The sequence below is a fragment of the Malaclemys terrapin genome, chromosome 11 (genome assembly GCF_027887155.1).
Source record: "Malaclemys terrapin pileata isolate rMalTer1 chromosome 11, rMalTer1.hap1, whole genome shotgun sequence".
NCBI classification, from domain to species: domain Eukaryota; kingdom Metazoa; phylum Chordata; order Testudines; family Emydidae; genus Malaclemys; species Malaclemys terrapin.
In genome coordinates this window covers 12835070-12860396 of record NC_071515.1, presented here as the reverse complement: position 1 = coordinate 12860396, position 25327 = coordinate 12835070, and the positions used below count along the sequence as shown (strand labels likewise).

At 43.6% G+C, this 25327-nt stretch overlaps 1 protein-coding gene across 1 annotated transcript in view; it reads right to left on the bottom strand.

Moving 5' to 3' along the window:
* ABCA12 (ATP binding cassette subfamily A member 12) overlaps nt 1-25327 on the bottom strand; it is a 132721-nt gene that overhangs the window by 52513 nt on the left and 54881 nt on the right. Inside the window, exons 20-28 of the mRNA XM_054044866.1 lie at nt 23397-23516; nt 21617-21707; nt 15533-15712; nt 10491-10806; nt 6472-6586; nt 4469-4798; nt 3230-3299; nt 2999-3133; nt 2026-2181 (exon numbers count right to left, since the gene is read on the bottom strand). Coding sequence (XP_053900841.1) covers nt 2026-2181; nt 2999-3133; nt 3230-3299; nt 4469-4798; nt 6472-6586; nt 10491-10806; nt 15533-15712; nt 21617-21707; nt 23397-23516 — 1513 coding nt within the window. The remainder of the gene's footprint in view (nt 1-2025; nt 2182-2998; nt 3134-3229; nt 3300-4468; nt 4799-6471; nt 6587-10490; nt 10807-15532; nt 15713-21616; nt 21708-23396; nt 23517-25327) is intronic.

Sequence of the window (25327 nt, the reverse complement as noted above, 5' to 3'; positions counted from 1 at the left end):
CAAGCTGCCTTTCCCTCACACCCTTTCCTTTCCTCCCTATGACTGGAGGGTTGTCAATGGGCCATTTCACCTTGAATGGCCCCGGAAATGTGTGTTAACTACTTATGTTAATCCATCTGCTCCACCTTGTGTTTAGCTGTAACACTTGGACTACATTTCCCAGACCCGAAGAAGAGCTCTGTGAGGCTCAAAAGAGTCTCTTTCTCACCACCAGAAGTTGTTCCAACAAAAGATATTATCTCCCCTGCCTTTGTCTCTCTACAACTTATAACAACACATACCAGTACAAATTAATCTGTTTATAAGTGGCCCCATGCCCATGCCTCCCATGCCACCTAATGCAAATAATGCTCAATAAATACACATCAGTCTGAGGAGGCAGGGTGTGTCGAGTGGGTAGGGCACTTAACTGGGAGTCAAGACACCTGGGCTCTATTCATGGTTTGATGACCGACCTTGCTCAAGACACTTCCACTTGCTGTGCCTCTGCTTACCTCCACCCACTTTGTTTTCTTGTCTGTTTGAAGGGTGAGCTCCTTAGGACAAGGCCTGTCTCTCATTTGGCTTCGCTGGGGGTGGGGGCCAATCATGGTTGGGGCCTCTAGGCACTTTTTTGTAAAAATTAATTATTATCATTAGTAGTAATAATGATGCTAATTTAACTGTCTGCATTGTACTCTCATTATTTTAGCTGCTGCTATTCCTGTTCATATTATAAAAAGCCATTATTTGAAATAATAAGCACCCTAGGAACACGAAAAGCATTATATAAGCATGAAGTGTTTAACCCATCTTCACTAATCAATCAGTTTGTTCAACACCCCTGTCAGGAAGGTAGGGAAGGGTTACAGTGTTAACCACATTTTACACACAAGGAAACTGAGGCTATGTTTACACTAACACTTTTGTTGGTAAAACTCTTCTCGGTCAGGGGTGTGAAAAAAACACCCCCGGCCAATGTAAGTTTCACCAACAGGAGCACAGAGTACCGATGTGCACAGAGCTGTGTCAGTGGGAGACGCTTTCCCACCCATATAGCTACCGCTGCTCTTTGCGGGTGGTTTAATTCAATTATATATGAAATTAATGAAGCTCTCTCTCCCATTGGCATAGAGCGGCTACATGGGAGGCCATACAGTGGTGCAGCTGCAGCGGTACAGCTTGCTGTTGTAAGGTCTCTAGTGTAGACGCAGCCTTACAAAGAGGTGAAGTGACTTGCCCTAGGCCCCAGGGAGGAGTAAGAGTGAGGACTAAAACTCAGCAGATCCTGGCTCTGAGCTCAGATGCTTCTGAAGACAAACTAAAGAAGTTTATGTTACAAACTGATTAAAAGAAACAGATATGGAATTATGTCCTGCCACCCGTAATCCCTTGTCTGACATAACGCCTTAGGTCCTGATCCTGAAAACACTTGCTACAAAGCAGAGTGAGAAGAGTCCCACTGATTTTCATATGATTTCTCAAGGCAGTAAGCACTATGGCTTGATAGCAGTTGTGGGATTGGATCCATCACCCACTGAAGTCAATGGAAGGGGTTTTTCGTTAGGCCTGTAGTTAACTAAATAATATTAGCACAACTTTGCAGAATTTAAGATATTCCCTAAAACAAGCATAGGGCATGCTAAAAATACCAAGCAACCCATATTTCTGTATCTTAGGTAAACCTAGCAAGCTTTTAAATACACGCATCCCTTTTGCTAAAGGCAAACCTGCATTTGCATGCCCAAACTAGGTAACTAGGGTGCACACTTCTAAGATTGCATGTGCCAGTGTCAAGTTTGCACATAGACATGGTAGAGCAGGTCATTCTGGTTCTAGATAAGAAAAGGTTTCAGAGATATCCCTTACATTGAAAAACTGGGCTACCACTGCAACCAGCAATATCTCTAGAACAGGAATGGACTTGTTAAGTGTGCCCTCTGGACAAACATTGCCTACACACGACATGGCGCCCCCCTTTGTAAACGTAGCTTCATATAGCTCTTGCTTAGATTACCATCATTAACAATTCTAGTATGCACATACACATCTTATTGGTGAATGCAGCCTCTTTTCTTAGCAAGAGTTTGGTGAAGAGGAGACTGCATCTTTTCTCATTCCATAATGGTATGTAACCGTAGCGTTCGGCCCAGTAGGACGGGAGCAATGGGAAATACCATGGGGCAGCCATGCCATATTTTCCTGCAACCATAAACAAACAAAAAAAGAAGGAAAGAAACAAATTAAAGTATTTGCTCGTGGGCGTCATACAGAAAGTACTAGCTGCGACTGCGCACTGATGAATAGCAAAGATAAAGTCCAAAGGAGTTTATTCTCGCCTTGATGCCCACGTGTACTATTGGTAACTCCTATACAGGATTTTTCTCTGATTGCATAGTAGGAAGTATTGGGTAATATATTATCCTGAGTAATTTCATAGTCAGATGGATGGAGCACTTTACTTTTCTGCCCAGGCCCACTGTAGGTGTCTGTGCACTGATAGACCCTTTCACCAGCCAGGGAAGGGAAACAAACACCACACTGAAGTCTTTTAAAGCCCCTTGCCTCAGTTGTTGTGTGAAATGAAAGGAGACGTAGGACACAAAATAAAACAACTCCACTGACAAATGCTGGCTACGTCCCCAAAGGCTTTTCCCTTGCTTCCATCAGCCAGGGGAAAAGAGTACGCAGCCTTCACAGCCCAGCTTCCTAGATAGCCCACCTAGCCATGTGACCGACAGGGACCCCCTAACCCTTTCTAGGCTACTGCGTCACCCTGTCACAGGTTCATTACTCCTCTCAGATACCCAGTCACAACTGGAACCCAGGGACACCCCCTAAGTTATTACTTTGTGTCACATAAAATTAAAAAGCAAATCGCGCCTCCGTGATCCACAAGTGGAGGGTGCCTCCGAGTACAGCTCTACACACTCCCATGAATTCTGGAATCCGCCAGGGCTGGTTTATAATTTTCAAGAGAGACTGCATGGCAGATGCTTGTAATCCTTTGCATTCTTACCTGGGAAAACGTTCCTAATGTACCAGCCCAGAATGAAATAGATGAAAGAGTCTATCAGAATTAGCCAGCACATCCAGCCAAAAGAAGTATTGTCGCCAGTCATTGGTGAGCTATACATATTGTCCCATTGCAGGCCTGAAGTAAAGATATAAAGAATATATTGTGAAATATGTTGATGAAGTATCACAGTCATGAAGGAGCAAAACTTAGTTTCATATGTGCCCTACATACCTATGCCCTGTTCCTCATAACGAGCAATGTACTGACTTGCATAACTGAATGCAGTTGGGGACAACAGGCTCTGTGGAACAAAGTGGAAAACAAATTTACTGAAGAATTCACAAAAACACCCTTCATTGGGCCTGATCCAGTGGCCAGAGATGTGGATGCAAATCTTGCCCCTGACTTCAGTGAGCACTGGATCCAACACATTCTTGACAATATTTTCAGTGGTAGTCTCTAAAATGGTCTCTATAATTTTGCATATGCAGTTGCTTCTTTGTGCAAAAACATGCATTTGTACACAAAAATCAGATAGTTAGATATCTTAAGCAAGCAGTATTCACATATAGAGGATTTTGGTCGATAACATTTTTTGAAAAATTGCAACTTTGCAAGTTAATCAGGCAGTCAGAATTACTTGAAGCACGGGGCAAAATTAATCCACTGAATTCTGTGGATTTATGTTTGCTTATGCAAGCAATGAATTTGGCTTTTGGAACCTAAACATCTATGATTCCAGAGAAAAAAATTTCTCCAGTAGGAGGTTTTTACTTATGAGACTAATGCCTTGTACTTTATACAGTCCAGGCAATGAGAAAGGTACTCCTGAATGCCACAATGACACTAAGGCCCAGATCCTCAGAGGTATTTAGGCTCTCAATTTGAATTGAAATCAGTGGACGTTGGGAGCCTAAATGCATTTGAAGATTTGGGTGTAACTGCTTTACATTGTAGGATCCAAATGGAGTGCAAGATCTGAGGTTTCCATTGCAGGACAGAGATGGGTTAGTCAGTGAGATGTTTTGCCCCTCCTGCTAAGTCCTTTCATTCCATATCTCAGTTAAGAAAAGAACTGATCATCCTGTTTTTTCTCTTTTGGAGCAAGCATTACATTATCATTCTTGAGATCTGTTTTCACTACTATGTAAAGGGGAATTGGAGGTTTGTGCAATTAAAGAATTGGCAGCATCAGGTGTAATGAAGTCAGCAACCTTCCCTTAAAGCTCTGCCAAAGCCCCTCATTTCTATCCATAACAGCCTTGCTATTCTAGCCCTGGGTAGCTCTTGATCAGAACCTGCCAGTCCTGGAGAAGTCTACTTTGCGTCACGTTGTGCAGTGGCTTGGTGATGTCCATAAACAGAGAGTAGAATGAAGCCACCTGGCTCACATTCATTTGGGAGCACCAGAAGCAAATGTCTGCTCCCAAACACTCCCGCCCCTTTATTTTAATGAGAAAAAAAACTTACCAGCAGACTCTTCACTGAGAAGCTCAAATGATTCTCAATTACCAGCAGCACAATGAAGGGAGAAAAGGTGAGGCTGTAGATAAGGCTGCCAACCAAGGCGGCAATGTTGGTGTTGTTGAAGAAGACACTGATGAGGTAGCACATGGCTATGATGGAGAAGCTGTAGTCCATGAGGTACAGGAACAGGATCACCACATTGATTTTGGGCAGGATGTTGCCAACTTTCAGTATAATGATGAGAAAAGTGACTGTGATTAGAAGGAAGGTGGCACTTTCAATGAACCAGGCAATGAAATGGCTGCTGGAGTTGACACCCATCATCTTCATGTACTATGGAAAGGAAGGCAGAAAAAGGACAGCTGTTTATTAAGAGATATTTCTGATTATATACTTGTCACTGAAATACTTCAACATACTCTTCTCACACTCTAGACAGTGCATGAAATTAGAGCATGCCCTCTGATTTTGGCATATGCTCTACTTATAAACCAGTGTAGCCTAGCAAATTTGCATCTTCGGACCATCCTGTGTTTGCAGAACAGTCCAGTACAAGAGTGCCATGTCCCAGAAGGTGTACATGGCCCCCAAAATCCAACGCAAATACTAACATTAGCCTCTAGTATAACTGTATTTGTTGCTTTTCTAAAACATTTTGGGTATATGTTAAAAGATTAGTGAGTGGTTTCACTGCAAAGACACTTTTAAAATCTCAGCCAATGAGCTCATTGTAAACGAAAAAGTCCATTTCCCCATTTCCCTCTTACCGAACACTAGAAATCCAGAGCTGCCAGCTGCAACAAAGACTCACTCATTTACATCAGCTGTGAATCTGGCCCTCTCGGCTTTAGGAGCTTAAGACTATTATGTGCTGCAAGAGAAACCTCATTCACAGCTCTCTTCTATAACTGATGCGATTGGTTACATTTCTAAGAAGCCTGCTGCAACTTTAGTTCCCATGGAAAATGGCATCAGAATAAGCTGCGATCAATTAGATCAATCAATTAATTGGTTTGGGTTTTTTTTTTTTAAAAAAAGCTCATTAAATTTCCTTCAATGTTTGTAAGTGTCCATTAGTTTAAGACATTTTTTGGTGATCCAGCAGCTGTTTCCATGGGAATGGTAACAGGAACAGATCTGTCTGAGTTCTTGTTGATTGCGGAGGGTGAGGTTTGCAAAAGCCCTTTGGCTCTCCAGGCTGTCGTACATGTTCACTTTGAAAATCCAATTAAATTATGATAGGGAAAAGAGCTTCACTTTGCTTTCAATGCAGTATTTTCCCTCTGGTAGGTGCGACGAGCGAAGAGCTCCCTTTCGCTACAGATGACGTAAAATACGACACCTGGGGCATTCTACTGCCTGGGGGCCAGCCCCAGTATCAGCCTCTCCTTTAGATACCCAGGGAACATTGTGTCTGCTGAGTTTGCCAAACCCTCCTGATCACATGGGGTCTGGGTCCAATCAGGGACACAAGAGACAAGCCATGAGACTTATGTGACTAGATTGCCCTGAGCGACCTTTCATGAAAAATCAAGATGACAAAAAGCTTTGCAAGGCAGTTTAGAGAAACAGAGCAGCTCCAGCAAACCATTGCAGCAAGTTCAGAAACACAGGTTAAACCTGAACCCTGGCTGTGTGTCAGTTGATTTTAGGTTGGAGTTGAACATTTCACATAGCTGTCCCCCATTCCTCACTGAAAAAACCCTCTAATAACACATCGACAACTTGTCATCCCCACCCACCCAAATGGAAACTCGCAGTAGAAGAGTTGGTTTATTTGCCGAAATGCTAGTCAGCCCCCAGCTCTCATTTTAACAAAAAAAGTAAGCGATTTCCCTTCAACTGTGATTAATTCATTTCATTGACTCCATACATTTACATGTTTAACATGTGCATTTTATACATTGAAAACAGGGCTTTTAACACATGTGCCACTCCAGTCAATGTAACATCATCTATCCGCTACATTCCAGATAGAAAATCTAGTCATAATTTCATTAACGTACCTCATAAAGCCTTAGATCTTTCTCTTGAACAAGCTTTTTCACAAAAGCAGCTATAAACAGTGACCAGGCAGCCATCAGAGCAAATGGAAGAGAGTAGGTCACACTGCTTAAGAACCTGTAAAAGGCAAATGCAGGATTTAGCTGAATAGAAAACGTGCTAGGTGAATATACGTCTCAAACTAATGCTCTTTGCAGAGGAAAACCATGCTCATATTTTTAAATGTAGAGTATAATTAATATTAGAATAAGGATATTTTGCACTTACATGGGATCTTCCAGCCAAGAACCTCCAAACAGTTTAAAAATATGAATGAATTAACCCTTTTTACCCTGCTATCATGTAAGTAAGTATTATTAGTCTGATTTTACAGCTGGGGAAACTGCTGCACAGAGAGATTAAGGCCAACATTTTCAAAACTGTGTGCCTAAAGTTAGTCTAAATCCAAAGTGCTGGGAATTCATGGCTCCGAATGAAGTTAGTCAATACAGTCAGCAGATGATTACCATTTCTGAAAATCAGGCTGCTTATTTCCCTGCCTATTTATGGATTCAGGTACATGACTTGACACCCACATTTGAAAATTGTGGCCTACGTGTCTTGCCCAGTGTCAGACTGTGACAGAACCAGCATTAGAATCCACGTTTCATGACCCCCAGTCGTATGCTTTAGTCAGCAGACTTTCCTTCTGCTCAAAAGGAAGTAGTAGTGGTAGTAAATTGAACCTACTGTATTTGAAGATTATTAACTGATTGTTTTTCCACAGTAGATTAACTTTAATGAACATATAGTATGTTCCCTTTCTGGTGAAAAAAGCCAATATTATTTCTGCAAAAAGTCTCAAATGAAACTATTTCAAATGAAATAAAAATTTCATTTTGTTCTGAATTGTTTTCGTTGAAAACTCAAAGATGTCATAAAAAGCAACCTATTTTCATGAAATGTTTTGATTTCGATAAAACTGTATTTTTCAACTAAAAAGAACGTCAACCAGGTCTCCAAATTTCAGCATTTTCCATATGTTACAGTACAATGACATATGAGATTGCCACAACTCTGCCTGTAAAATGGTAACTGAGTGGTAGCAGTTGATGAATGTTGACTTTATAACAGCTTCTATTGCAGCGTCATTCCACAGCTCCTGGGTATTTTAATAATTGAATGAAATGGCATCTCCTGAACTTTCCAGGTGGAGGAAAGAGAATTGTGAAGGTGAGTTGTTTTCTTGGCAGCAAGAATGCGAGAAAAGCAGCATACAACTCAATACTAAGTGCTCCAGGAAATAGTTCATCATACTACATAATGATTTAACAATAAAAATCCATATTTTTGCCGTAAATAATTGACATTTTGTCTGAACTATTCCTGACCACTTCACAGTCACAATAAGATGGCAGACCATTTGCATGTGAATTATTTTATTGTAACCTATATTTAGGAGAATACAACTCTCTTTCTCTCTCTCTCTCTCTCTCTCTCTGATCAACATATAAAGTTAACAAGCGTCCTACAGGATACAGCTAGATTTTTCTCTCAAGTGGTACAAACTCATGCTTTTAGTATGAAATGTTCTGCATTAAGAATGGCCATACTGGGTCAGACCAAAGGTCCATCTAGCCCAGTATCTTGTCTTCCGACAGTGGCCAATGCCAGGTGCCCCAGAGGGAATGAACAGAACAGATAATCTTCAAGTGATCCGTCCCCTGTCACCCATTCCCAGCTTCTGGCAAACGGAGGCTAGGGACATCACCCCTACCTAACCCTGTTCAATCCTTTCCGTTGGCCCAAGTGGAGTCAGTTATACTTCCTCTGTAGAATGATTGTCCAAGCCAACATGCCACACTGAACATCCCTCACTGCTTTAAAATACATTGAAAATGGCTTTTCACACATGCTTTTACCCAGCTTGGATGCCGCCTCTGTAATAATTCTGAGACATCACAATCCCAGGATTCCATTTCTTATCATAACTGTCGCACCCAGGGGCCAGCTGGTATAAAGTGGTTTGGCTGTATTGAAGTCAGCTGAGTTATGCTGATTTACACCAGCTGAGATCTGGCTCAAGGCTCAAGGTGATCAGAATCCAAAACTTCTTACTTCTGTGCCAGTCTGTTTATCAAGACTCATTCTGGTTCATACACCATTCATACTGCATCACGTGGTATAACAGGCAGTTAAGCCTGACAGCCCAGTGCACTGGAATCTCATCTGTCTTCCCTCATCATTGTTGAGAGGAGGGTTACAACCTCATCTCCTCTATAGCTCTTGCATCACCTGGGAGAAAGGCATATATAGCAGAACTGCACACTCTGAACTGTGCCTAAACAGGAACAAAGGACATTGGCCTAGGCAACAACAAAGGATTTGTTGGACTCTTGAGTGAGTCAGTTTTGGACTGCGATGTGGTAACGCTCACCTGACTCGGGGAGGGGGGGGGAGCAAAGCCAAGAGGGAAGAAAGGACATGATAAAAGGGAGAGACATTTGCCATGCTCTTCCTCTCTCTTCCACCTCCATCTACAGACATCACCACCAAGCAACTGAAGGGCAACCAGCCAGCCTGTGGTGAGAAGCATCTAAGTTTGTAAGGACATTGAAAGTGTTAAGATCAGCTTAGAATGCGTTTTGCTTTTATTTCATTTGACCAAATCCGACTTGTTATGCTTTGACTAATAATTACTTAAAATCTATCTTTGTGGTTAATAAATCCGTTTGCTTATTCAACCTGAAGCAGTGCGTTCAGTTTGAAGTGTGTCAGAGACTTCCCATGGGATAACAAGCCTGGTACAGATCAATTTCTTTGTTAAATTGATGAACTCATATAAGCTTGCAGTGTCCAGCAGGTATAACTGGGCACTGCAAGACGGAGGTTCCTAGGGTTGTGTCTGAGACTGGAGATACTGGCTAGTGTCATTCGGTTGCACAATCCAAGGAGCAGCTTCCATGCCAGAGGCTGTGCGTGAACAGCCCAGGAGGGGGGTTCTCACAGCAGAACAGGGTAAGGCTGGCTCCCAGAATCAAGGATTGGAGTCACCTAGCAGCTCACTGGTCCGGATAACACCAGAGGGGAACGTCACAGTGAGAAGAGGGTTACAACCTCATCTCCGCTATAGCTCTTGCAGCACCTGAGAGAGAGGCATATATAGCAGAACTGCACACTCTGAACTGTGCCTAAACTGGAATTTCTGGAACAAATAATAAATACTGCAACTTGAAGTAATATCAAGTAACTTAAAGCTCATATTTAGGCTCATAAATTTACAGACTTTTTTTTGCTCAATAGATGAGTTTCCCAGCTCTAACCTACTATCTGCATTCATACACCTACTGGAATAGGCCAAGACTCCTGAAGTCTAATCCCAGCACCACCAGTGACTCGTAATGCCTCAGTTTCCCTGTCTATAAAATGGGGATAGTAATTTTCACCTACAGTACTACCTATGGAAATTATGACGATTCACATATTTATAGTGCTATGAAGAGACAAAGCACTCTGGTGAAAGCCTCATCCCACTAGAGTCATTGGGCGTTTTGCCATTGATTTCAGTAGGGCCAGAGTCTCATCCTGGATCCTTTAAAACAACAAAAAAATATTTCTTTAAATCTTCAAAAAGATTCTCTTTTTCTATTATGATTTTCTTTTCATGGGAGCACGGCTTCGAGGAAGACGGTAAGTCCCAACCATTGTAATTATCCTGCTAATGTATAACATGTTCTGCAAGTCATTGTCGTTGATAAGAAGTAATGGGCTTAATCCGCGGCAAAGGAGATTTAGGTTAGATATTAGGAAAAATTTTCTAGCTATAAGGGAACAGGCTTCCAAGGAAGGCTGTGAAATCCCTATCACTGGATGATTTTACAAATGCTGTAGACAAACACCTCTCAGTGAAGGCCTAGGTTTACTTGGTCCTGCCTCAGTGCAAGGGTATGGACTTGCTGACTTCCTGAGGTCCCGCCCAGCCCTACAGCTCTATGATTCTATGATTGTTTCGTTTTAAACAACTAAAAGCTCATGGACTTACATGTCCTTATTGTAGCAGGGGTAGGGAGTGGCCTGGACTTGAACAGCTATTTCTTCTGGACTCTTCCCAGTCTGCAACTCAATGATTGCTCTCTCAATACTGTCCTGGATATAGATAAAGGCTCGGCTGTAGATCTGGCTCTGCGAGGCTGAATTATGTGGGCCCACGGTCCAGATCCTCTCCCTGATCCTATTTGTCGTTTGGGAAATCCTGCTGCTCATTCGGATGGTGTAATTGACCAGTGGAGGAAGGGAGAGACTGCTGGGAGTTGCTCTCCTCTGTCTGCTACTGCTTGATGGTAGCTTGAAAATGACACCTTGAGAAAACAAAGTGAAGTTTATTTTTCAGTCAACAATGGTTGCAGTAGGATAGTGCCACGTATAAGTATCATAGACTCATAGACTCATAGACTTTAAGGTCAGAAGGGACCATTATGATCATCTGGTCTGACCCCCTGCATGCTGCAGGCCACAAGACCCTTCCCTGGACTCTGCCGTTGAAGTCCCCAATCCTGTTTTTTTAGTGACTTCAATCGGCAGAGACCCTCCTGCTAGCGATCCCTGCCCCATGCTGCGGAGGAAGGCGAAAAACCTCCAGAGGCTCAGCCAATCTACCCTGGAGGAAAATTCCTTCCCGACCCCAAATATGGCGATCAGTAAGACCCCATGTAGGCAAGAGTCTCTAGCCTGACCCTTGTTGGCCATTATACTATTTACGTACCATTGCTTGGTTTTCCTTGGCTACTATGTTTTACCATTAAACCATTCCCTCCATAAACTTATCTAACTTAATCTTAAAACCAGACAGGTCCGTCGCCCCCACCGTTTCCCTCGGAAGGCCGTTCCAATATTTCACCCCTCTGACGGTCAGAAACCTTCGTCTAATTTCAAGCCTGAACTTCCCCACGGCCAGTTTATATCCATTCGTTCTCGTGTCCACATTAGTACTAAGCTGGAATAATTCCTCTCCCTCCCTTGTATTTATCCCTCTGATATATTTAAAGATAGCAATCATATCCCCCCTCAGCCTTCGCTTTGTCAGACTAAACAACCCAAACTCCTCTAGTCTCTTTTCATACAACAGGTTTTCCATTCCTCTGATCATCCTAGTCGCCCTTCTCTGCACCCGTTCCAGTTTGAGTTCATCTTTTTTAAACATGGGAGACCAGAACTGCACACAGTACTCCAAATGAGGTCTCACCAGCGCCTTATACAACGGAAGCAGGACCTCCTTATCCCTACTAGATATACCTCGCCTAATACATCCCAAGACCGCATTGGCTTTTTTCACCGCCACGTCACATTGTCAACTCATAGTCATCCTGCGGTCTACAAGGACCCCTAGGTCCTTCTCCTCTTCCGTTACTTCTAACCAATGCGTCCCCATCTTGTAACTAAAATTGTTATTAATCATCCCCAAGTGCATCACCTTACACTTTTCACTATTAAATTTCATCCTATTTCTGATACTCCAATTCACAAGCTCATTCAAGTCTCCCTGCAGAATATCCCTATCCTCCTCCGAATTTGCAGCTCCTCCCACCTTCGTATCATCCGCAAACTTTATCAGCCCACTCTTGCAATCGGTTCCGAGGTCAGTTATAAATAGATTAAATAAAATGGGTCCCAAAACCGAACCTTGAGGCACTCCACTAGTAACCTCCCTCCAACCCGACAGTTCACCCTTTAATACGACCCGCTGCATTCTCCCCATTAACCAATTCCTTATCCACCTCTGGATTTTCATATCGATCCCCATGTTTTCCAGTTTAACCAATAATTCCTCATGGGGTACAGTATCAAACGCTTTACTGAAATCCAGGTATATTAGGTCCACCGCATTTCCCTTATCTAGTAAGTCCGTTACTTTCTCAAAGAAGGAGATCAGATTCGTTTGGCACGATCTGCCCTTCGTAAAACCATGTTGTAATTTATCGCAATTGCCATTAACCTCAAGGTCCTCAACTAGTTTCTCTTTCAGAATCTTCTCCAGCACCTTGCACACTACAGATGTTAAACTAACAGGCCTGTAGTTATCCGGATCACTTTTTTTCCCTTTCTTGAAAATAGGAACCACGTTGGCTATTCTCCAGTCTAACGGGACCACCCCCGAGTTTACAGATTAATTAAATATTATCGCTAATGGGCCTGCTATTTCCCGTGCCAATTCTTTCAGTATTCTCGGATGAAGATCGTCCGGTCCTCCCGACTTAGTCCCATTAAGGCGTTCAAGTTTTGTTTCTACCTCGGATACGGTAATCCCCCATCCTGTATGCCCCTCTGTAATGGTGCTAGTATCCCTAATACCTTCATTGGCCTCATTAAACACAGATGCAAAATATTCATTGAGATATTGCGCCATGCCTAGATTATCTTTAATCTCCTCTCTGGCTATAGTCTTCAGCGGTCCCACTTCTTCTTTCTTTGCTTTCTTCCTATTTATATGTCTGTAAAACCTTTTACTATTGCTTTTAATTCTCCTCGCTAGGTCCAACTCTACACGGCCTTTGGCCTTTCTCACTCTATCTCTACATTCTCTGACTTCACTAAGGTAAGTTTCCTTACTGATCCCTCCCCTCTTCCACTCTTTGTACGCTTTCTGTTTTTTCCTAATCGCCCCTTTGAGTCGGTCGCTCATCCAGCTCGGTCTAAATCTCTTGCTTAGTAATCTTTTTCCCTTTTTGGGGATACAGGCCTCTGACAGCTCATGCATCTTTAACTTAAAGTAATCCCAGGCTTCTTCTGCCTTTAGATCCATTAATATGTTTGCCCAATCCACTTCCCTTACCAGTCCCCTTAATTTGTTAAAATTGGCCTTTTTAAAATTATAAACCCTAGTCTTTGACTTAATTCTGTTACTCCTTCCATTTAGTTTAAACCGAATTAGCTCATGATCACTGGAGCCCAAGTTGTCCCCTACTACCACTTCCTCAACGAGGTCCTCACTACTTACCAGAATCAAATCTAAAATGGCCTCCCCCCTCATCGGTTCAGTTACCACTTGATGAAGGAATTGATCAGCAAGCACATCTAGGAACATCTGAGCCCTATTATTGCTACTAGTGTTTGTTCCCCAATCTATATCTGGGAAGTTAAAGTCCCCCATAATTACACAGTTTCTATTAGTATTTACTTCCCTTAATACATTAAATAGTTCCTTATCCATATCCTGGGTCGATCCAGGCGGTCTATAGCACACCCCAAGCACTATCCCCGGAGAGGCTCTAGTAGTCCTTTTACCCAGTGTGAGTATTGCCCAGACGGACTCCGTGTTATCTATTCCATCCACTATTATTTCTTTACAGCTTATTTCACTATTGACATACAATGCCACCCCCCCACCTTTACCTTTGTCCCGGTCTTTCCTAAACAGCGCATACCCCTCCATACCTGTGTTCCAGTCGTGACTGCCATTCCACCACGTTTCAGTTATTCCTACGATATCCGGTTTCAATTCTCGGACCAAGAGCTCCAATTCCTCCATTTTATTACCTAGGCTTCTTGCATTGGTGTATAAACACCCTAATGTATGTCGTTTAGCCTGTCTCCCATTAGTAGCACTATATGTTGCGGGCCTCTTTGTGTCCGTCCCCCCTGTCCTTCCTATGTCCAATCTCATCTCCCCGGCTATCAAATCTGAACTTCTCATTTTTATAACCCTTTTGCATATTAAAACCCAACAGTCTTTTAACTAAAGAGCCTACTGCTGACAGAACAAGAAGTAATGGTCTCAAGTTGCAGTGGGGGAGGTCTAGGTTGGATATTAGGAAAAACTTTTTCACTAGGAGGGTGGTGAAGCACTGGAATGGGTTACCTAGGGAGGTGGTGGAATCTCCTTCCTTAGAGGTTTGTAAGGTCAGGCTTGACAAAGCCCTGGCTCGGATGATTTAGTTGGGAATTGGTCCTGCTTTGAGCAGGGGGTTGAACTAGATGACCTGTTGAGGTCCCTTCCTGCCCTGATATTCTGTGATTCTATGATTCTATGCTCAGGTGGATATGCAGTTTGTTGTCACTATCAAGCATGTCAAAGTAGAGTGAGCTGTTGTTGCTCACACTGTATTTATGCTGACATTTCAAAAACCGACTGGTGATTCTGGGTGCTGAGAACCCACCCTCTGAAAAGCATACCCTTTTAAGTTGTTCCTACTTCAGCACTCCGTATTGGAGGTACCCCAAATCACTAGTCACTTTTGGAAAACCTTGGTCTTAGAGCTAACCCGACTAGAAAGACTATTAATATTCCATATACAGAGTATCAAATCTCATGTATGATAGATTTACAGGAAATCAGTTTTAATAACTACTGATACATCACATTATTAAGATTAGTAATGTTTCTGTTGATAAGGGAGATGTTTTTAATGGTGGCTGAATTATGGGATATTAAAAAAGAACAGTTTATGGGACTTTCAAGAAAGTCCTGAGCTCATATTCCGATACCTTTAAAAAATAAACCAAGGACACACATAAGATCCTTTCTTTTTCCCTACTTGATACGATAGCCAAAAGTTAATGGGCCAAATTCATCTGACTTTTATGAATGTAGTTCTCATCTGCCAATATACGTCTCCTACAATAATGGGCTATTTTGTTTCATTAAAGCATTTCAAGAACATTATGATCTGCTACAGAAAGGTGTGGTCTCTTCATAGTACTTGCTTTACATATCCCTTTTCCTCTACAGGCCTATCTGGAGGACAGCTCTCTATCCTGGAGATTCACCAAGGGTTCCCAAGTGCTCAACAGAAGACCATACTGACACCTTGCCAGGATACCAAAGGCTACCTACACCTAGTCTGCATGACAAGGAGCAGATTGTAGCCCACTTTAGTCTGTGATAAGGAGGCATGGCCATGCAATAGGTCATGGCTGAAGACTGCAGGTTGAGCATTGTTTGCTGGGACCTATTGTCTTCCTAATATAGAACTCTATGAATAGCACTTGACTCATGAACTGCACTTTCGCTTCTGCACATGAGAGCAGGGTAAAAAGGGTTGATTCATTAATTACATGGGCATTTCTGTAACTGAACACAGCACTTACTTCCAAAAAGTTCGTTCTTCAAAAAAAGTTCTTTAGCTACCATTTCCAGCTCCTCTCTGTTTTTTGCCACCTGAATGCGATCAAACGACACACAGGAGGATACATTTACTGCCAGGGTAGATAATGTGTTCAGCTGATTGATGATGTCGGCGTTGTTCTGCAATTCCAACCTTATATCATCTGGGGGAGGGAATGAAGCAAAAGAACCATCACTTCATTATGCCGTTAATGCTAATAACGATGGAAAAAACAATCACACTAAACATTAATCGTAAAATATTATTCTGCATTTATCAGGGCAATGAATGCATGTGGTTGACCCAATTTTTAGGTTAATCATTCTTAACACATTCATCAGTTTGTCTTTGGGAGAATGCCAACTATGGAATGTGTCAGCCGTTTCAAACCAGAGGTTACTGCTAATCTGCTGGTTTTTTACACTGTGTATGATGTTCTCCATTCATTCCACGTCCAGTGATTTTCAGTGTAATCACCATGTCTGTTTTAGCTCAGTAGAGAACGCAATCAATTTTATCCAAGCCCATCAAGTAAGAGGTAGGTCTGCCATGGTGCTGTGTGTATTAGACCTGTTAATGCAGCCAATAAAGGTACTGCTGTCTTCTGGCTGTTGTACATGGTGACTACATAATGCAGTGTAACTAATGTGGAACAGCGGCCACGAGAATGATGGTTATGCTGCAGTTAGGACAGGTGATTGCACTCAATAGGTGACTATGTTCACAGATTTCATTCTACACAGCATGCTGATATGGGTCGCAATGAGCTAGACTCACCACCTGATCTACATCAGCTTCCACTGGCATAAACAAGGGCTGTGTTGGAGTCATTGTGGATTGTTCTTTGAAAACATCCACTCAATGTGCAGTGGCGGTCAAAAAAGTGAACAGAATGTTGGGAATCATTAAGAAAGGGATAGGAAATAAGACAGAAAATATCATGTTGCCTCTATATAAATCCATGGTATGCCCACATCTTGAATACTGCATGCCAATGTGGTCGCTCCATCTCAAAAAAGATATATTGAAATTGGAAAAGGTTCAAAAAAGGGAAACAAAAATGATTAAGGGTATGGAACGGCTTCCATATGAGGAGAGATTAGTAAGACTGGTACTTTTCAGCTTGAAAAAAGAGATGACTAAGGTGGGGGGGGGAGATATGATAGAGGTCTATAAAATCATGACCGGTGTGGAGAAAGTAAATAAGGAAGTTTCAGAGTAACAGCCGTGTTAGTCTGTATCCGCAAAAAGAAGAATAGGAGTACTTGTGGCACCTTAGAGACTAACAAATTTATTAGAGCATAAGCTTTCGTGGATGCATCCGAAGAAGTGGGCTGTAGTCCACGAAAGCTTATGCTCTAATAAATTTGTTAGTCTCTAAGGTGCCACAAGTACTCCTATTCTTTTTTTAAATAAGGAAGTGTTATTTACTCCTTTTCATAATACAAGAACTAGCAGCCACCAAATAAAATTAATAAGCAGCAGGTTTAAAACTAACAAAAGGAAGAATTTTTTCACACAACGCACAGTCAACTTGTGGATTTCCTTGCCAGAGGATGTTGTGAAGGCCAAGACTATAACATGGTTCAAAAAAGAGCTAGATAAGTTCATGGAGGATAGGTCCATCAATGGCTATTAGCCATGATGTGCAGGGATGGTGTCCCTAGCCTCTGTTTGTCAGAAGCTGGGAATGGGCAACAAGGGATGGATCACTTGATGATTACCTGTTCTGTTCATTCCCTCTGGGCCACCTGGCATTGGCCACTGTTGGAAGACAGGATGCTGGGCTAGATGGACCTTTGGTCTGACCCAGTATGGCCGTTCTTATGTTCTTAAAGTGGCTGCTACATTACTCCACTGAGGGAGTAGGGAGGAGGGGGGGTGGGAGGGAGGAGCCTGAGAGACCTGAAAACTTTAAAGCAAAACTCCAGTTCTGATGTGAGTGAACTATTAAAACCACTTCCCATCAGACTTCCAATTCACTATTTGGATGGATAATTATGTCTGAACAGTGTCCTCTGGTGGCCAGAGGGGATTAATACAATTTACTCCAGAGATTCCCTTGCAATATCTATTTGACTAACATTCAGGATCGGAGCCATTTAAACTAGGTCCTTTGATTTTTAAGACTATTTTTCATAGATTTTGAGGCCGGAAGGGACTATTATTATAACGGAATGCTAAACCATATTACAAGGTTCAGCCATTAGGTGGCACTGTGTTCATTTAAAGCAGTGGTCTCTAACCTTTTTACACACAAGATCACATTTTGAACTTAAGATCAACCCAGGATCTACCTTGCCCCTTCCCCAAGGCCCTGCCCCTTCCTACCTTGCTCACTCCATTCCCTCCTCCCGCTGTCACTCGCTCTCCCCTATCCTCACTCACTTTCACCGGGCTGGGGGAGGGGGTTGGGGTGCAGGCTCTGGGCTGGGGCCGAGGGGTTCAGAGTGTGGGAGGGGGCTGCAGGCTGAGCCCGGGGCAGGGGGTTGGGGTGCAAGCTCAGGGAGGGAGTTTGGGTGCAGGCATCATGTGGTCACACTGCACCTAATCTCATAGAAGCCACTGGACATTTCATGAGTTTTACTTTTTATTAGTGTCATTTGCGGTTTATAGATCCAAAATCCTTTAGGGATGGTCACAAATCAGTGTCACATTCTCAACTGTGGGGTGTGCACTGGCTGAGGTTGGGGCAGGGGATTGGGTAGCAGGAGGGGGTGAGGGGTGTGGGCTCTGTGGGGGGGGAGTTTGGTGCAGAGGGGGCTCCAGGCTTGGGGTGCAGGAGAAGATGAGGAGCGTGGGGTCTGGGACGGAGTTTGTTTGCAGGAGGGAGCTCCAGGCTTGGGGTGCAGGAGAAGGTGAGGAGCGTGGGCTCTCGGGGGGAGTTTGTTTGCAGGAGGGGGTTCCAGGCTGGTGCAGAATGTCGGGGTGCAGGAGAGGGTGAGGGATGCAGGCTCTGGGAGGAAGTTTGGGTGCAGGAGGGGGCTCTGGGCTGGGGCAGGAGGTTGGGGTGTGGGGGTGTGGGAGGGGTGCAGGGTCTGGGAGGGAGCTCTGGGTTGGGGGTGAGGGTCCAGAAGGGGGTGCAAGGTGCAGGCTCCAGCCGGGAGGTGCTTACCACAGGCCGCTCCCAGTTGGCAGCACAGCAGGGCTCAGGCAGGCTGCCTGCCTGCCTGCTGTGGTCCCATGCCGCTCCTGGAAGCGACTGGCTGCTGACACATCTCTGCGTGCGGCCCCTGGAGGAAGAGTGGCAGTGGGTCTCCGTGCACTGCCCACACCTGCAAGTGCCACCCCCGCAGCTCCCATTGGTCGGTTTCCAGCCAATGGGAGCTGCGGGGATGGTGCTGGGGCAGCGCACAGAGCCACCTCACCCCACCCCTTCCCCCAGGGGCCACAGAGACAAGCCAGCAGCCAGCCACTTGTGGGAGCAGCGTGGGGCCGTGGCAGGCAGGCAGCCTGCCTGAGCCCCTGCACTGCTGGACTTGTAGCGGCCCGGAGATCGCGATCGAATGGCTGAGGCTCCAGGACTGACCAGTCGATCATGATCGACGAGTTAGTGACCATTGATTTAAAGGAACCTCAGCCAGACCTGGCAGAGCATTAAAGGATCTTATGATGAACACGTCAGATGTGTATATGCAAGCTCTGGAGCCAGTCCATATCTGGGACTGGAACGTGACAATTATCATCATCTAGTCTGACCTCCTGCATAGCCCAGGTCATAGAACCTCGTCCAGTAAACCCTGCATCAAGCCCATAACTTCTGTTTGAGCCCTAGCTTATCTTTGAGAAAGACATCCAGTCTTGATTTAAAGACATCAAGTGATGGAGAATCCATCATGTCCCTAGGCACGTTGTTCCAACGGTTAATTACCCTCACTGTTAAAAATTTGCACCCTATTTCTAATCTGAATTTGTCTAGCTTCAGCTTCCAATCATTGGCGCTTTTAATGCCTTTTTCTGATCAATTAAAGAGTCTTCTGGTATCAGAAGTCTCTTCCCCATGTAGGTACTTGATGACCTTCTCATAAACAAACTAGGGGAATACAACCTAGATGGAGCTACTCTAAGGTGGGTGTATAACTGGTTGGAAAACGGTTCCCAGAGAGGAGTTATCAGTGGTTCACAGTCCTGCTGGAAGGGCATCGCGAGTGGGGTCCCATAGGGATCAGTTCTGAGTCTGGTTCTGTTCAAGATCTTCATCACTGATTTAGATAATGGCATAAGAGAGTACACTTATAAAGTTTGTGGATGATACCAAGGCCAGAGGGGTTGCAAGTGCTTTGGAGGATAGAATTAAAATTAAAAATGATCTGGACAAACTGGAGAAACGGTCTGAAGTAAATAGGATGAAATTCATACGCACAAATGCAAAGTACTCCTTTTAGGAAGGAACAATCAATTGCACACATACAAAATGGGAAATGACTGCCTAGGAATGAGTACTGTGGATAGGGATCTGGGGGTCATAGTGGATCACAAGCTAAGTATGAATCAACAGTGTAACACTGTTGCAAAAAAAGTGAGCGCCATTCTGGGATGTATCAGCAGAAGTGTTGTAAGCAAGACACGAGAAGTAATTATTCCGCTCTACTCCACGTCTCAGCTGGTGTATTGTGTCCAGATCTGGGTGAAACATTTCAGGAAAGAAGTGGACAAATTGGAGAAAGTCCAGAGAAGAGCAACAAAAATGATTAAAGGTCTAGCAAACATGACCTATGAGGGAAGATTGAAAAAAATGGGTTTGTTTAGTCTGGAGAAGAGACCACTGAGGGGGGACATGATAATAGTTTTCAAGTATATAAAAGGTTGTTACAAGGAGGAGGGAGAAAAATTGTTCTTGTTCACTTCTGAGGATAGGACAAGAAGCAATTGCAGCAAGGGAGGGTTAGGTTGCATATTAGGAAAAATTTCCTCACTGTCAGGGTGGTTAAGCCCTGGAATAAATTATCTAGGGAGGTTGTGGAATCTCCATCCCTGGAGGTTTTTAACAACAGGTTAGACAAACACCTGCCAGGGATGGTGTTGTTTTTACACAGTCCTGCCTTGAGTGCCAGGGACTGGACTAGATGACTTCTTGAGGTCCCTTCCAGTCCTATACTTCTAGGGTTCTATGATTCCCCATTTACAATTATTTTTGAGATCTATTATTTAACCAGGTTTTAATCCATTTAATATGGAAAACAGTAATTTTGTAGAGTGTTAATTTTTTATCAGAATGTCATGCAGAACTAACTCAAATGACTTACAGAAATCTATTATCTTGACATAGTGACCTTTCTCGACCAAACTAGTGATCAGTTTATGATGAGATACATTTGTTTGACAAGCTCATTTTTCATAAATCCATGTTGATTGGCATTAGTTATGCTACCATTCTTTAATTCTTTACTGATCATATCCCATATCAGCCTTTCTGAGATTTTTCCTGGGATCACTATCAGGCTAACTGACCTATAGTTATCTGCGTCATCCTGTTTACCTTTTAAAAAAAATATTGGTATGACATTAGCTTCTTTAAAAAAAAATACATAGTAACAGGTTGCATTTCAAGAATCCCACAGCTAAAAGACTGGCTTATGCATCTGATAATGTGTTTTGTGTTACACACTGGATGCCACATAAGACATATTTATGGAGAGGATGAGTGGCATTGGACTAAGGTACAAGATTGGGACTCAGGAGACTGCACTTCAAGGTAAAATCTGCCACAGAATTCCTGTGTACCCTTGGCTAAATCATTTAATTTCTCCATGCCTCAGTTTCCCATCTGTAAAACAAGGATCATAATGCTCCCTTTCTCCCCCATCTGTCTTATCCATTGATAATGTGGGCACTCAACCACATTGCTCAGGACATATGCTGATATTTCAAGAGGGTGGAGGAGGAATCTTTCCAGCCCCACAAAGCATGAAGCATTGCAAATATACACTATGGATGAGTTTGATTGGCACTAAAACATCAGTTACTGGCTAGCAGGAATAGTTACACCAATGGGCTAAGGCAGTGCAGCAGTTGTGATGTTCCAAGCACTGTTATATAAATAGGAGGTGTATGAATAGCCACTTACCCAGTTCATTTATTTGGCTCAGCAGTTCGGTAGCATCCAGCTTCACCATGAGTTTGATAAAAACTTGCACGAATGGATTCTGCAGGGTATCCTATCAAATGAGAGAGAGCGAGAGTGACAGTCATCCCCTTTGAAGCCCCTCCATGTTTCTTATGCCTTTCTTGAGCCTCCTCGCTTCACTTGATTTCCGTTACGGTGAGAAAACTTTAGCCAATGACGGTGTCTTACAGCCCTCTAAGGGCCTGATCCAATGGAAAACACTCACATTGATGTCACCAGGCATCGGATTGGTTCTGGACAGTTCTTAGGCCTGAATCCTTAGTGACACGGAGATGTTAAAGTATGTGCACATGTCATTTCTACCCACTTTTGGTCTATCTACGAGTTTGGAGCCTGCAGGAGCAAGCGTCCCAGCCCAGGCCAGCAGGCTGGGGTTGGTGAGGTTTGCCCTAGCGCTCTAAAAATAGCTGTACAGCCAATGCTTTGATGTTGTGGCTTGGGATCTCCAACCCCCCCCCCCCTTAGGCTTAGAGCCCAAGGTCCAGCCCTGTCTATAGAACATTCACATGAGCCGTGCTAGACTGGGTCTGTCGACCCTCCTGGGAGGCTCGCGCCCGTGGGCTCCAAAACGCTGTGCAGACCTACCCCGTAAGGGCACCGTACACGGTCAGAGCACAGCGCACAGGGGCCTGAGAGTAAATGAGCATCAGGCCTTCAGGTTTTAGTTTAGCTGAATCTCTAATAGCTCATTCCACAAATGAGTCCGCTCGGTGGAGAATGTTTCACCTCTGACTCTCCCGCGCGCCGCCCTGGATTTTCCAGGAGTCTAGCTATGCCATGTACACTGTGGTGATTTTCCCCCACCGGGACCAGTTAATAATGACTCTGTGTTCCCAAGGTATCATTTCTATAACAGGCTGGGTTCTGTTTCTTAACCAAAAAGAAGCCAGTCATTGCTGCTGAGACTCAAAGTAACTTGAGCATGGAGAGTGTGTAGAAAGAGGAGGCACGTTACAGCTTTCCAGGTTTGAGCAGTGACTTGTTCCTCATGGAGAGAGTCTGAAGTTTTACCTTGATATTTAAATATTTTTCCTTGTTGAGCTACAAAGGCAGAATGGTATCTGTTCATCCCCTAGGCTCTCAGGCACTTTTCTAATGAGGAGAACTAGGTATTATCCCAGCTTTTCTGCTTCCTGAGAAGAACCACTTCTTTGGTATCTCAGGCTGGGATGGGCCTTGTAATGAGTCACCCAGCCAGGACCGCCCAGAGTATGCAGGGGTCCTGGGGCAAAGCGGGGGAGCTGCGGCACTTGTACTCACTTGTACTTGCGGTGGTCCGGGTCTTCGGCGGCATTTCGGTGGCGGGGGGCCCTTCAGTTGCTCCACGTCTTCGGCAACACTGAAGGGCCCCCCACCGCCGAAGACCTGGACTGTGGGGCCCGGGGCAAATTGCCCCACTTGCCCCCCCTCTGGGCGGCCCTGCAGCCAGCTTTGATTGCTATGTCAAGCAGAAGGCAATTGAATTTACAAGCCTAAGAGAATTCTCCCATTTGTATAGCCAACCATCTCTCCTCAGTGTGTTAGAAGTTTTAGAGGACGTATTGTAAGCATTTCAGAAGGAGGGTTTGCTCTGAAAAGGTGCCCCTTTAAAATCTCTTGGTGCTTGTATTGTTGGTGGACATTAATGGAGCTATAACAATATATATCAGATAGGATCTGCCCCCAGCCTTTTGTTTACTTGAGTGACAAAGGGACCCTGTTAGCTGTGAGATGATAATACCTTGACAACTGGAATTGTCTGGTTTAATGTAGTCAGTGAATTCATGATCAATGGTGACTTGTCCAGCCATTCCTGGGACTTTTGCATTAGATCAGCCATTTGCTTCAGGGTTGCATTAGACTTAAAAAACAAATAAAAACAAACACATAAAATAAATCCATTTGACTTGTTTACAAAAAGCTAAATTCATATTTCCATGATGCCTGAACATGACATTGAACAAGTTTTTCCTTCTTTAGGCCCCGATTCAGCAGTCTATCCCTATTCTGCTGAGTGCTTAAGCACATGCTTAACTTAAACATGTCTTTAACTTCAGTACATGCTTCTGTCACATGTAGGTGCTTAACGTCTAGCCTATGTTTCAGTGCTTTGCTAAACAGGGCTGGACTTCAGCACCTGCTTAAATGCTTTGCTGGATTGGGGCCTTAAGTATTATGACTAAGGTCTGGTCTAAACATCAGACCTATATCAGTATAACTACATCACTCAGAGGTCTGAAAAGTCCACACTCCTGAATGACTTGGTATAAACTACCCCCTGCATAGACAGTACTATGTTGGCGGGAGAAGCTTAAAGCGTTTTAAGTGTAGACTTGCTCTATGACTAAGAATAAAAGTCCAGTTATGTTAATCAAGAATCAACCATTTTCCTCCCTTAAATCTTTAGAAGCTACTAAAGGTTATTGACCTCAGCTCCTTACCTAGTAAGCACAGAGCAGTAATTTGGTGCAGTCACAAAACTCTCTATGTTTTCCTGTTGGGTTATACAGCGCTTCGCTGTGATGAAGGACCTAAGTCAGTCCTGATGAAGGGAGAGCAACTGCCACTGACATTTAATGGAAGATATTCCTTTGCTTATGCCAGGATTGATTTGGGTCTAAGGCCTTTTGCAGAGAAATCCTTCCAAACCCTGTAATGCTCCTTACATTTCCAGTGCTGCTTGGATGTTTCATGCAAATGAAACTATTTGCCTGCCACATTCACAAAGTGGTAGATTTCAAATTGTCGCTGCCTCTTTAACAATCTTCTTTTTCAATGAACCTGTAGACCATAGGAATCACCAGACTGTATGAGACCTGGGGTCCGCCCAGTCCCACATTCTGTCTCTGACTGTGGCCAGCATCAACTGCTTCAGATTAAGGGGCAAGAAACCCCATGCAGTAGATAGTTATGAGATAACCTGAGCACAGGGAAATATTTTTCCTACCCGCATTCATTAGAGGTTGGTTTATGCCTTGAAGAGTGAGTGTCTACATCACTTCCAAAACTCGTGAGGTTAAATCCTGGCCCAATGGAAGTTATGTCATTGATTTCAATGGACACAGGGTTTCACCGTTGTTGGGTTTTTTTACATTCTTTCTATTATAATTCTGGATATTCTTGTTATCTGTCTAAATGTCCAGTCCCTTTTGTAATCTTGCTAAGTTCTTGGCCTCAGTGACAGCTTGTCTCGAAGAGCCCCAGAGGCTGTGCATTGTGTGAAATCATGCTTCCCTTTCCTCAGTTTAAATTTGCTGCCTTTCACTTTCATTTGTATTTTAGTTTCTTGGAGATCGGGATTCTCTCTGCAGTGCCTTCCCACAAACAGAAATACAAAGCTACGGGGCACTGGAAACAAGTTCCGAAGGATTTGCAGGGTTATCTAACCTCATTATTTTTAGGGATGACCCAATCAGCGATGGGTCCAAAGCAAACCCCCAGCTCTGAATACTCGCAAAATTATGATCCAGCTTCCATAATTCCAGTTGGTCCCAACCAACACCCCACAGTCAGTACCTCACTCCCATTTTGAATTTAAATACGTTAAACAATTCTTTGCTGATGACTGATCTACATTCTTCTTTCGTCTCAGAGCGTCTTAGAAGCCTTAGATTACTCCCAGTTTGAGACCACATCAGGTATGTTCTATAGTAATGCTTCAAGATTCAGTTT